Here is a 14,895-nt window from a genome sequence, read left to right on the forward strand (position 1 = left end):
AATTCAATATGGAAAGCAAGGGACCCTGAACAACTAAAACCATCTTGAAAAGAATGAAGTTGGAGGACTCACACACTCTGATTTCAAATCCTATTACAGGGAGTGGATGTGGCTCAAGCAGTTGAGCATCTGCCTTCCACTTGAGACGTCCCGGCTTTGGTTGCTGGTGCCTCCTAAAGGACAAACAATGAGCAGACATCAAGCAAACACAACAAGCAGACAATGATCAAAAACAACAAGCAAGACAATGAGCAGAATCAAAGGAGCAGAAGATGTGGCTTGGGCAGTTAAGCACCTGCCTCCCACATGGCCAGTCCCAGGTTCAGTTCCCAGTGCCTCCTAAAGAAAAAACAGGCAATGAGCAGACAGTGGGCAAAAAAAAAAAAAAAAATCAAAACAGTGTTGTACTTGCACAAGGACAGACAGACTAATGAAATTCAGTTGAAAGTTCAGAACTAAACCACTATCTGTGACCAATTGATGTTTGACAAAGGTGCCAAGTTCATTCAATGGGAAAAGAATAGTCTCTTCAACAAATGGTGCTGGGACAATTGGATATACAAATGCAAAAGAATAGAGGTGGACCCCCTACCTCACACCATATATAAAAACTCAAAATGGATCAAAACCTAAATTTCAGAGCTAAAACTATGAAACTTAGGAGAAAACATAGAAAAATATCTTTAGGACTATTTTAGCCACTAGGTTGCTAAAAGCAATATAGCAGAAATGGGTTGGCCTTTTTTTCTTTTTGTAATAATAAACTATTTTTAGAGAAGTTTTAGATTTGCAGAATAATTACACTGAAATTATAGAGAATTCCCATATAAGCCCTCCCACACACCCACACATGTAGTTTCCCCCAGTTAATAATATCTTAAATTAGTGTGGTTCATTTGTTAAAATTGATGAACCAGTATTGAAGCATTGCTACTAACCAAAATCTATGGTTTACTTTATGGTTTCCACTTTGTGCTGTACAGTTTCATAGGCTTTGACAAATGTAAAATGTCATGTGTCTGTCATGGCAGAATATTTTGACTGCCCTAAGAATGCTCTGTGTTCCACCTATTCATCCCTTTCTATCCTGTCTGAAACCTTGGCAACCCCTGTCTTTGTCTCGGTGTTACAAGTTCTTCCCATTAACACAAGATATAACTACAATAACAATAAATCCACTTTGATCTACGGTTACACTCCTCCTCCCCCCCTTATGTTTGTTCATTCCTCAGTCTTGAAGGATTTGGGATGATGTCTGCTCTGACTCCTTCAGGCTGAAAGGGGACTTAGACATTATGGGGCAGATGGAAGGAATTATTTGGCTTGCAATTTTAGATATACCTTGTTTTTGGGGATGGGACTTGTCTATCATCATCATTTTGTCGGTTGTCCAGGGTGAGCCCAAAGAACTGGAGAGTAGGAGTTGGCTGCAGCTCTCTTTTTGTAATGACTGAGGGTACAACCAGCATATGAACAGTAAGTCTCTGAGAGATATATTTAATGGGTATATTGGACGTTGTAAGTTCAAATAAAAGGAGTAGAAGAATCATGAGTAGGGAAATTATAAATGAGTATAACTAAGTTATATTGAGGAAATATATAAATTTTTAAAAAAGATTTATTTCTTTCCCCTACCCTCCCCCCTCCCCCCGCCCTGCCCCAGTGTCTGTTCTCTGTGTCTATTTGTTGCATCGTCTTCTTTGTCCACTTCTGTTGTTGTCAGCGACACGGGAATCTGTGTTTTTGTTGCGTCATCTTGTTTTGTCAGCTCTCCATGTGAGCGGCACCATTCCTGGGCAGGCTGCACTTTCTTTCATGCTGGGCGGCTCTCCTTACGGGGCACACTCCTTGCACGTGGGGCTCCCTACGCTGGGGACACCCCTGCATGGCCTGGCACTCCTTGCGCGCATCAGCACTGCATATGGGCCAGCTCCACATGGGTCATGGAGGCCCGGGGTTTGAACCGCGGACCTCCCATGTGGTAGATGGATGCCCTAACCACTGGGCCAGTCTACCGGCTTGGGAATAGATTATGATATATTCCCAAATAGGGCCTGCCAAAGGGGTGTTGATTTCATGAGGCTGTGTGCCTTGCCTCTGGTGTCCACATGTGCCTGAGCCCTCAGAGTATTTTTGTTTGAGGCTTTGTTTACTGTGGCAGTTAGTGAAATCTGCCTGAGACCTACACCTTGATAAATGTAACCTCTAGAATGACCTCCTGACTCACTTTGAAAATCTCTTAGCCATAAAAAGTCATTTTTTTTAGTGTTTTCTCCTTTTGGTCAAGATCTTTTTCCAAATGCATCGCTGATTAGCACTTGGTAATAATTCCTCAGTGCCAGGGAGGCTTAACCCCAGGTGTTTTGCCCCTTACTGGGGGAAGGGTAGTGAGTTCTTTTGCCGAGTTTGGCTTAGGGAGAGGCCACATTGAATAACAAGGAGGTTTTCAGGAGGTAACTCTTAGGCATTAATTATAATTAAGCTAAGCTTCATTTTTACAGGAATAAGATCCGTAAATATAAACATTAAAATTGAGGGCTTGGCATAGTGGCCTCTTCTCTTTTGTTAGGTGCAGCTTATATATTCCAGAGATTTTTGCCATTTTATTTGAAAAAGTAGCAGGACTTCCCCAGGATGGAAGTTTGATATTTTGTTAGCTACTTTGTGGGCCTTTTTCTATTGAGAAAGCATACCCATGACACCATGAATACATTCATATGCCATGGAGTATGCTTTAGGTGCATTTTCCCCCATGTATCACCCCACTATACATATATACCCCCTTTATATCACCCCACCCTTTACTAGTGACATAATTTTGTCATAGATCCCGAAAGAACATAAATATATTTTTATATATTTGGGTTGGCTTTTACAATGGGGATTTATTAGCTTAGAAGCTTATAGTTTCGAGGCTGAAAAAAATGTCCAGATCAAGGCATCATCAGGCAATACTTTGTCCTGGAAAACCAGCTGCCAGTGATCCTGGATTCCTCTGTCATGTGGCAAGGCACATGGTGGCATCTAATGTTCTTTCCATTCTCTTCTGGGTTTCCTTGCTTTCGGCTTCTTGCTCTGTGTCTTCCTTCTGTCTCCATATTCATCCCATTTCTAAAGGATTCCAATAAGAGGATTAAGACCCACCCTGGGCAATACCTTAACTGAAGTAACTTAATCAAAAGGCCCTACTTACGATAGGTTTACACCGACAGGAATGGATTAGCTTTAAGAAAATTATTTTCTGGGGTACATACAACTTCAAACCATTCCATGGACCTTGTATTAGGCAATGGATTTTCACACTTTAAGAGCATAAGCAACAAAGAAAAATGGATAAATTGAACCGTATCAAAATTAAAAACTTTCGCAAATCAAAGGACATTTTCAAGAAAGTAGGGCAGATATTTGGAAACCATAAATCTGATTAGGGGTTAATGTCCATGATGTATAATAAAAACTCCTACAACTCAACAGACAAGTGCTGGCAAAGGTTCAGAAGAATTGGAATCCTAGTACATTGTTGGTAGGAATATAAAATGGTGCAGACTCTGTGGAAAACAGTTTGGTGATGCCTCAAAAAGTCAAACTTAGAACTATCATATGATTCAGCAATCCCTCTTCTAGGCATATGCCCAAAAGAATTGAAAGCAGGGTCTTGAACAGATACTTGTACACAAGTGTTCATGACAGTATTATTCACAATAGCCAGAAGGTGGAAGCAAGCCAAATGTTCATCAACAGATGAATAAACAAAATGTGGTATATACATGTAATGGAATACTGTTTAGCCTTAAAAGGAATGAAGTTTTGAGACACGCTATAATATGGATGAACTTTAAAGACATCAAGTTGAGCGAAATAAGCCACACAAAAGGACAAATATTTTGAGTTCACTTATATGAAGTAATTAGAAATGCAAATTCATAGAGTCAGAAATTAAAATACGAGTTACCAGGGGCAAGGATGGGGGTGGAGATTAGGGGTGAATAGAAATGAAAGTTTCTGTTTGGGGTGATGGAAAAGTTTTGGTAATAGATGGTATTAAGGATAGCACAACATTGTACATGTAATTAATACTGTATTTTGGGAAACGGACTTGGCCCAGTGGTTAGGGCGTCCGTCTACCACATGGGAGGTCCGCGGTTCAAACCCCGGGCCTCTTTGACCCGTGTGGAGCTGGCCCATGCGCAGTGCTGATGCGTGCAAGGAGTGCCCTGCCACGCAGCGGTGTCCGCAGCGCAGGGGAGCCCCACACGCAAGGAGTGCGCCTGTAAGAGCCGCTCAGCGCAAAAGAGAGTGCAGCCTGCCCAGGAATGGCGCCGCCCACACTTCCGGTGCCGCTGACGACAACAGAAGCGTACAAAGAAACAAGACGCAACAAATAGACACAGAGAACAGACAACCGGGGGGGGGGGGGGGGGGGGGGGATTAAATAAATAATATTAAAAAAAAATACTGCATTTTGTACTTTAAAGTGGTTAAAATGGGAAATTCATTTTATAGTATATATGTTACCACAATAAAATTTTTTTTAAAGGAATGGATTTCTGATATATGCTATAACAGATAAACCTTGAAGACATCATGTTGAGTAAATAAGTCAGACACAAAAGGACAAATATTGTGTGACCCCACTTACATGAAATAACTAAAATATGCAAATTCATAGAGACAGAAAGTAGAGTACAGGTTATCAGTGGTGAGAGGGAGGGGGAATGGGGAATTAATGCATAATGGCTACAGAGTCTCTGAGGTGATGGAAAGGTTTTGGTAATGGATGGTAGTGAGGATAGCTCAAAACTGTGAATGTAATTAACACCATTGCATTGTATGCTTGGAGTAGTTGAAGTGAAAAATTTTATGTTGTATATATGTTTCTACAATTTTTAAAAAGTGGAAGAGAAACTAAAGAGACAATGACAGTTAAATGCAAGTTATGATCCCAGACATTCTAATAATGGAGGAGAAAATACCAAAAGGACATTATTAGGACAAATGAAAAAAATTAGGATATAGACCTTAAGCTTTATAGCAATGTTAAATTTCTTGAACTTGTTAACTATTTAAGTGACTATCCTCATTCTTAGGAAATATGCATAGGAGTATTCAATGACCAAGGAGTATGATGTAGAAAACCTACTCTCATTTGTTTAGAAGATAGATAGATGATAGATAGATAGATAGATAGATAGATAGATAGATAGATAGATAGATAGATAGACAGATAGATAGAACAAAAGTGGCAAAATGTTAAAAGTTGGTAAATCTCAGTATCTGGGTAGGGGGTATATTGGAGTTCTCTATTGGCTTTGTACTTTTTTTTTTTTTTTTTTGGCTTTGTATTATTTTTGCTACTGTTCTGTAAGTTTGAAATTATTTCAAAAATAAAAAGTTTTTTAAAAATACCCCCAACAAATGCTTATTTGGGATTTATGTTTAATGGTAAAATTAGAAATATCACCAATATTATGGATGTGTTTATATTTCATTAATGGACTAAGTGCTTTTTTTCCTCCCTTATTATCACTAGATCCAAGGCTCGTGACACTAAGGTATTGATAGAAGATACAGATGATGAAGCTAACACTTGAATTCTCTGAAGTCTTGATTAACATCCGTGGTTTTCCTACTCTACAATTCTTTCCTCGACCAACACAACCTCTAGTACCTTTCCAGCCGAAAACAGAAGACACATAACGCATTTTCCGAGCTCTTCCAGATCGGATCCTATGGACTCCAAACAAGCTCACTGTGTTTCTTTTCTTTTCTTCTAGTTTAATTTTAATTTTCTATTTTTAAAACAAATATTTACTTCATTTTGCCAATCAGAGGACATTTCAAGGAACAAAAAATAGTATCTTATGGATTGTTTACAATCACCAGGACACAGATACCTATCAAGATGAACAGGCACAGCAAGGACCCTCTGATGGGACGCGTACCAAGACATCTTGGCTTCTGCTTGACCCGGTTTTGACTGGTTGAAACCGGACATTGGTTTTTAAATTTTTTTGTCAGTTTATGTGGAGATTTTCTTCCTTTCTTTCATACCCAGCGCAGAGGCACTGGCTGCACTTGCAGGGAAAGTGCAACTTAGAGCAGTACCTTCATTCACGAAGCTACTTTTTAATTTGATGTAACTTTTCTTATTTTAGGGAGGGTTGCTGGGTGGGTGGGAAATATGATGTATTTGTTACATATAGTTTTCTCATTATTTATGAAACTTAACCATAAAAGAATGCTATAACTCCTGTGCAATGAAGGTGATAACAATGAAGAAGACAGGGGAAACTAATGTTGGACAGCATTTATGAGGGTTCAATCTCACAATACCTCTTTCATGAGACAACTCACACCAGTTTGACTTCTTTTCATTTCTTTTTAATTTTAAGCCAAAGTTTCTATCTGATTTTTTTTAGTTACTGCTGCTTTCAAATCGTAAGCATGTCTCTCATAACAGAGCATTCACACTCTTCCAAACAACCGGTTGAAATGCATATGAAGGGTTTTCATATTTTTTTTTTTAATTTAAGGAACAAAGGTTTGGAATACATTTGCCTATATTCTAGCCATAGCAACAGAGTTTTGCCTTATAATGCCTCAGCATGTAGGGTAATTTCAGAGTAACCTTTACTAACTCTGAATTAGAAGACAGAACTATTTCAGAGACTCTGTACTCTCATTAAATAGTTTTTCTTCTGACTTCACTCACTTTAGCCAGAGTTTGATCAAATTAGAAGTCTGTTGTAGGAAAAACATATTTTTGAGCACATAGAACAAATTAGCTTTCTTCCATCACATTACCTTGATTAAAACAGACTTTGGCAGCCATTTCTCCCTTCAGTTTTAAGGAATGAACATTGTATTTCATGTTCTCTCATGATAGAAAACCTGCTTTTCAACTTTTTGGAGCTAACCTTGGTAATATAGAAAAAGTATATTTCTTAGAAATTTCAGACTATCATGGTCTGTACACAATGCACATTTTAAGTTATGTGTCTCATTTTTTCCCTTTGTTTCATCCAAATAAGTCCTAAAGCCTTAAGGGATTTTACTTTCTTGAATATGATCAGCATTAAATTTAGCATTTCATTATCTAACAAAATTAATATAAATACCAGGATTTTCAGATCCAGATGAAGATTTCAAAGTGTCCATTTCTGTTAGATTTATAGATGTTGTCAAACTGAGTCCATAACATTGTTCACTTCTTTGTTCCTGATTATTCATGCTATTCAGAGTCAGCATCAGTGGATTCGTGAAAGTAACTTTCTTGTCATTTTCAGCTTAATTTTTGCCGAAGGAACAAAAAATTAGAAGAGACAGTTATATCATTTTCTTGGTCTTAAAAACATGGTTACTGTCCTTTAATATGCTTTTGTCATTAGCCCTTCATATTAATATCAAAATTCTATCAATTAACTGACAGTTTGTTTTAAAAGAGTTTCTTCAGTTTTTATTCTGTCTTCCAAAATTTGTTCCCTTTCTCAATTGAGGGTCTTTTTTTCCTGAAAAATCGTCCAACTTTTTTACTTTTATTGCTTTTTTGTGCTTTGCAAAGTATGTCTTTTGTCCTAAAAACTGAAAAGGAAAGTTTTAATTACTGGGTCTTTTTTTTTAGTTTAAATAAACAGAATCGTTTATAATAATCAGTGATAACAATTTAGTGACCCTTGGTAAATTAAAGTTGCATTATTTATACTTCGGATTTTTTTAAACTCTTCTCTTTTGTTCTTTAAAACTAGAGGGAATTATCATTGGTCTGTCAAGAAATAGAAGTCGTCATCAGTGAGATAAGTCAGTGGACTAGTCATTTCTTATACAAATAAAATTGGTGGTTCTATTGTATATCCAGAGCCATTTGAATTGCAGACTTCATTCTCCATTGGGAAATCTATATGATGACACACACAAAAAATATTACAATTGACTTCTGGTATTTGAACTCCCCAGTGTTTTTACTTCAGTATATCCTTTGGCCAATTTGATCTTTCTTCAACTGTTAGAATTCTAGGCCCTAATCAGTATTATTTATTTTTATTGATAATACAATGTTAGAATGTATTCCTTTTCTGATGTGTTTGTCCTATTGACTTAGTCTACTCAAGAATGAAAAGGCTTAGGTAACTTTCACTTTCCAATGAAAGATGCTCAAATATGTACTTAAACGTACAGATTTATGTAAAAACTGTAAAAAGAAAAAAGGATTCTCCTCACAAGGAGAATTTGGGAAGTAGACTGTACAAAACAGGCAAGTGCATTTTCTTTTCTAAGTTTAATATGCCCTACCAGTTCTATAAATTCTGTGTCCTACCTAAAATTTTACTGGAGACTCCTGTACATTGAAGTTCTCAATAGAACTCTTAAAAAATGAATATCAAAGTCATTTTAAAGGAACAGCAATCCCACCAAAGGTAAACTTCATCTGATTTAGGTTTAGAAATTCTGGTTTTATTTATTTTTAAGAAAAACTCAACTTATGATGACAGTTAATACACTCCCCAAAGGAATGAAAGATAGTATAAATAAAAGAAGGAAAACTTATTTTTCATTTTTTTATGGATAGTATAGAAAACATTTACATGCCTAGAGAAATAGAACACCAAGAAAAGTGGTTCATTTTCTATGCTAAATTAACACCTATATTTAAGGCTTCCTTTGCCGTTACAATGGCATAATTGATGATTCCATACTATGTAGAGAGACAATAAAATGATCAAAGATTAAATATTTGTTCATTAGGGCATAACAGTCATTTGTAAGACTAGGAAGAAGTGAAAAAACCATTACAATTTTTGTTTCCAGTGTGTACCACTTGCCTTCTTAGGGATGTTCATTGACTTATGATTTAGAAGTAATGGTGTGAGGAGAACACTGGTCACCTCTGTATGAAGGAAAATTGGCAATATTCTAAACAAAGTTCTGAGATTCTTAACTGAGTTTTTACCAGAGGTAACTTGTTAATATATGGTACCCTTCCACCATGGTTTGACCAAAGTACTGTTAACTCTAAAAAGCAGTTCACCCATCTCTCTTTTTTTTTCCCTTGGGGTACCAGGGCCAGGGATTGAACCCCAGGCCCTTGTAAGTGGGAAGCTGGTGCTCAACCACTTGAGCCATATCCACTCACTCACCCATTTCTTAACAGCTGGACTAAGGCAGGATAAGCATTAGAAAAAAATTGTTATTATTGAGTCTTATAAGCATCATTAACAGGCATTTAATTAAAGAGAAATTAAGCCTTTCTGTCTCTCTTTTCAGTGGTTATTATGTTGCTATTAGAGACCTGCCTTTATTTTCCTATAATTTTCCTCTATTTGCATTATTTGGGAAACAGTTCTTAAAATGCAAATGCAATTTTCTAAGCAATGACTAGAAAAATTGCTTATTCTAAGAAAGAGAATTTAGAAAACCCTATCCATGGCATTATTTTTTCAAAAACTTAAGATTCTCTGAAGTGATTGTATTTTATTTGGTAGACAGACTTCATATTATAATTGTTTTTTAATAGTTTGCAAGAAATTTTCCTAACTCCTGCAAAAAACAAGTACTTCTTACTGTGTAACATATTTGAATTTTTAAAATTGAAATAGCTTCTCAGACTAAAAATTAAGTAATCATGTTGAATCCATGACTAATTCAGCTACAAAATCACCAAACTTTTCTCAAGTCAAACAAGAAACGTGTCATTACAGATAAGATCTTTAGTCACAGGGTGAGGATAATAGAAGTTCTGGTAGAACTTTTGAAAAAAGTAATGAAAAATAAATTTGTCTGTTTATTTCCTTTTCCTTATGGGTCTAAGTTTTATATCTTGCTTGTGATCATTAGCTGAAGCAAAGAGGATTAAAGTTAGATTTTCTAAATTACTTAAACACATAGTTCTGCATTTTAGATAATCAGTCTTGCTGGTAAATACTAAGGCTCCTTTCTGCAAGCATATACAATGTCGGAAAACAGTGGTAATGTTGGTAGAGTTGATTGATTATACTAGAGCATAAAAAATTTGGACTGGTCAGTGTTACACACCAATATTTTAACCAGCATTAAACCACACTCTAAACACAAAATAGGAAAAAGTAAAAGCATCTCATTAGATTGAAAGAGTTATGAGACAAACTCCTCATCTTGCTTAAATGAGTTTGTCCAGAAATGGAGAGGAAACTTCTTTGTATGGCCTATAATGCCTTTCTTGTATGAATTGGCAGAACTCTAATAATCTAATAAAAACAACCTTCCAGAATGTATTTGCTTACTCACAGTGGAAGAGGAAGTGAGAGGGATTGGTGAGGGTTTCATCTGGAGTAAACAGTATCATACTAATTTTCAACTGAATTATGTTTCCTTATAGCGAACCTTTGGTTTATTTTATTACTAAATCGAAGCCTTCAGTTTTTTATGGTGACATCAACCTAAGGAGGACAATCAAATTCCTGTTGTTGGCCTTGGATTCAGTATGTCTAATTATTCCATCTCATCATCAACCAGTTAACTGACTAAACTGCAATCATATTACTGTAGTACTCCCTATGCCCTTTCCCCTATATCAGCACAAATGGGAAAGGAAGCTGTAGACTTCAAAGGGCAGGGATTCCATCTCAATATCCCTTGATCATTATCTCTGAAATCCCTACCTACACTTCCCTGATTGTCCTGTGGCAATACCAGCATGGTGGAAATAGGGAAAAAGATTGTGGGAAGTCCCTAAAGAGTAATTGGTAATGACATTGTTATTCTTTTAAACTGTAAAATAAAATTGTGAGCCACTCTTGTTATTTTATGACTTAGCACAGAATCTTGTATCAATGAAGAGTATTTAGGAGAGGAAGAGGGTGACAAATGTATTTGTCTTTTCAAACCCTCCCCCTCAACTCATGTTTCCTTCACCCCCTACCACACTGTGTTGGTCAAATGATCCTGTTCTATGAAACTCTGAACTATAATTGTCAAAAGTAACGATGGAATGTGATTCGTCCTCTGTGGGTGCTTCTTTCTTTTTTTCCTACTTTTCTTTCTTACTCTCCACTCTGAAAATTGAAAAAGGTGACATCAAAGAATTAATTCTTGCTTGGACATATGTTGTATCTGTGACTATGCTATTAGCTCTCTCCTTTTTCCTTCTTATATTATGGGTAGAATTCTTATAAAAGTGTGGAGTTCCCTTCTTGATAAGTAGGTTAAATGCACAATGTGGTACTGTTTTATAGTTTCTAGATGGTTGTATAAAGCAAAAAGTTAATGTGGTTATGTGTTTTTAAAAGAAAACAAGTGGTTACAAAGTTCTGTCCTTTTTTCATTATTACAAGCTCTCTCTGTTTTCCAACAGTTTGCTGACTCTTTTGTCATTGGTGAATGGTGTGTGTGACTTTTCCTCTGGGTTTCTTGGATTCTCAGACATGGGACTAACTTGTATATGGGTTTAGGGCAAACAAATTTCAAGAGTGAAATTTTTTAAAACTACTTCAGCAAATATATAAGGTGTAAATAACCAGAACACTGGGATTGATGCAATATGTCGTTATTTTTTACTCAAACAATGTCTTAAATATTAAGTGAAATTTTATGTTCAATTATATGTTAGAGAGGTGAGCGCCTGTTGTCACTACAAATCCATGCTCTGCATGGGAACTTAATGCTTTCTGCAGCATTACCCATTATTTAATTATTACTCTGTATATCTGTCTGGGAAAAATTGAGATTACTCCTAAAATGCAAAGAGAAAAATGTTTTATTGACTAAAGCATCAAAGCCTTTTCATTTTATTCTAGTACCATAAGCTCTATTCTTACCATACTTCTCTCTAGGTTAACCCAGTATATAATATGGTGTTTCCAGGCCAAAGTCAAGGTAGACTGTGAAAACATATGAACCACTAGATATTCAATACACCCTTCTGTGATTTGATGATAGTAATACTTACTCAACATTTACATGCTTAGAGTATTTTATATATTCCAAACATATAACTTCTCATATATATGGATTAACTACCCTTTATTTAATTTGTAGATGAAGACATAGATCTAGAGTAGCTGATTCTATAATCCCAGATGATCCTAGGAAGTCACTCTCTTTTATCCATCTTAGACATATTCAAACTTCTTGGACGTTAATGAGCTGTATTTCTATACAGACAATTTTTATTAAGTCTTTTTCTAAGTTTATAAGAATGTTTGACCTTACACCTCTGTTTCATTTCTCTTCCCAGCTTCCCCACCTTTTCCTTCCCTTAGAGGAATTTAGGGGTTTCTTGTGTTTGCGGAAAATTATGTGTTTGTTGAATTCCTATTATGTGCTAGGCGTTACTTTAACACTTAGTTGGAGTTAATTCCATTATCAATTTTATGGGGACTAGGAGGAAAAGGTGATAAAATTATTTCTGAACTATTTATCTGAAACTGCTACCAACAAAGCCCACACTATCCTGTTACTAGGTATCAGTGCCCCAGGGTGAACCAGTTTTTCTGTCTCAAATTAAAGACTCCTCACCCATCCAGGCAGATATTAAAACCTATTCTGATTTCTTAGTTCCTCCTTTTAAAAATAAAAATATTAGGTCTGTCAAAATTTGGTTCTTCAGAATTTTCTATTGCCAAAAACAATCTTTATAATCCATCATTAGTTCACCTCCTTACCAATGTCATTTCTGAATGGATGTGCATTTTTTTCTATTTAAGCAATCGGGAAGCTTCCCTCACAAGAATCAAAAAAGTTATCGTTAAGTAACCTATTAGAGAACTCACCACCTTTTAAGAGAAGCCTCCGCTTCTGAAGAACAAGACTCCTGTGAAAGAATAAGTTGGTCAAGGATGGGCTAGATGGACACAAGGCCACTGGCCACCATCAAGATAAATTCTCTGCAACTACAGACACCTGGTTACAGGTTAGATAATTAGCGCATAGGCTATCCACAAGGTAAAGCAAGTATCCTGTGTAAGGCACACTAAAACATCAGTTGCCCAAAACCCAGACACTTCCCCTCAGGCTTTGGATTTAGGATTGACACAATTAGAACTAACTAAAAGAATGGGTTCTAATCCATTTAAGGAAATCTAATGGTGTACTGCCAGCCAGCATACCAGCTGGCTTCATGTACAGAAATTATGATCCTGCCTTATGTAAAATATTATCCTGCTGGGCCTGGCACACTAGAGAATATCTTGAATTATAACGGCCACAATGGGGATCTTTTGATATGCCTAAATTGGTGTATTTGCATTCTCAACTAGAAAATAGAAGCTCTAAACTAAGCAACCTGAATGAAATACTTATTTTAATTGATATCTGGGCACTTCCAAACATATAACTAATTCTAAAATTGCCTCTCTTCAAGATCTAAGTGCATAATCAAGCTTGAAAATTTTTCGGAACTCCTGTCTCTGACTGTTCTAACTCCTGCTTAAACCCCTTCTGTCTTCCTCCTCTATGTCCTAGCTTAGCCTAACTCCCCTTCTATAATAAGATTTCCCAAATCCTACTGAAAACCCAATAGGTTTTGCAAAAGAACTCAATCTTATCATCCAGACTTACAAGACTGGATACTCAGACTTTTACCAGTTAATGTACAAGACTGCTGGTGAAGGTCTGTCTACCAAAATCTGAATAGACAAAAGTAATAGGAAAAAATCCCTTAAAACAATTTGCAGGTCTTGACAATATTAACTCCAAAACCTCTACTCTATTTAATTCTACTTTTGTTAACAGCTTTTCAGAAGAACTGAGCACCACTTTAAAACCTAAACAACTAAACTGGACCAAAGGAAACCTAGTGATTAAATATTATAGATCAATAAGATCACATCTTTAAAAAATAAATAAATAAATAAGCCAAGAAAAAGAAATCCTTCTAAACTAAAACAGCAGCCAAGTAAGCCTCAGTGAACCTTCCAGGCACAAGGTACTTGTAATTACTGTAAATAATCTGGACATTGGAAAACAAACTGCCCAACACTTACTCAAAACAGCAGGAACCTCCCTGATGCTCTTGGCCCTCTAAGAAAAAATGTACACCCTGTTGTTGGGCCTTATCTTGGAATGTATGGTAATCTATTTCCCTCTGTAAATCTGAAGTAGAACAGGCACCGTCATCATCCCAAAATCCTCAAGATTGAGGAGTGAACAAACAAAGGGGGAATGCAACCACACCAAAGTAGACTTGTTAAAAACTTGTAACATTGATATAAAGATACAGCTACCAAATTTCTAAGGGGAGAGGGAGGGAAGAATGGGTGGAACAGAGGGCATTTTTTGGGCATTACTCTTAATGATATTGCAATGATAGACACAGACCATTACACATTTTGTCAAAACCTATGAAACTAGAGTGCAAAGTGTAAACCATAACGCAAACTACAGACTTTGGTTAGTAGCAGTGTTTAAATACTTGTTCATGAACTGTAACAAATGTACCACACTAATATAAGAAGTTATTAATAGGGGAAAATGTGAGAGTGGGAGGGAGGTTTATATGGGAACCCTCTATTCATTTTTTCCACTTTAAAAAAACTTATTTAAGTATATAATTCATACATGAACATTCATAAAGAATAAGTATATAGTAAAAGTTGTGAACTTAAAAACAAACAGGCATAACATCACACAGGACTCCCATACATCACCCCACCACCAATACCTTGTATTGTGAAACCTTTGCAACAAATTATGAAAGAGGATCATCAATATATCCCTACTAACTATAGCCCATATCTTCAAATTGGTATACTTTCCCCCAACCATCCCTCTTATTTTTGTGTTCATAAATCATACAATTTATAAAGTGCATTATCAGTGGCATTTGGTATAATCACAGAGCTGTGCATTCATTATTTTGATCAACATTAGAGGGAAGCAGATGTGACTCAACTGATAGGGCGTCTGCCTACCATATGGAGGGTC

The 14,895-nt window shown here is 36.3% G+C and overlaps 1 protein-coding gene across 1 annotated transcript in view; it reads left to right on the forward strand.

The window, feature by feature from the left end:
- Nucleotides 1–11,325, forward strand: part of XPR1 (xenotropic and polytropic retrovirus receptor 1) — a 258,295-nt gene extending 246,970 nt beyond the window's left edge. The window contains exon 15 of the mRNA XM_004461856.5: nucleotides 5,531–11,325. Coding sequence (XP_004461913.1) covers nucleotides 5,531–5,591 — 61 coding nt within the window. The 3' untranslated portion in view covers nucleotides 5,592–11,325. The remainder of the gene's footprint in view (nucleotides 1–5,530) is intronic.
- The last annotated feature ends 3,570 nt before the right edge of the window (nucleotides 11,326–14,895 follow it).

This window comes from Dasypus novemcinctus, chromosome 13 (assembly GCF_030445035.2).
Source record: "Dasypus novemcinctus isolate mDasNov1 chromosome 13, mDasNov1.1.hap2, whole genome shotgun sequence".
Taxonomy (NCBI): Eukaryota; Metazoa; Chordata; class Mammalia; order Cingulata; family Dasypodidae; genus Dasypus; species Dasypus novemcinctus.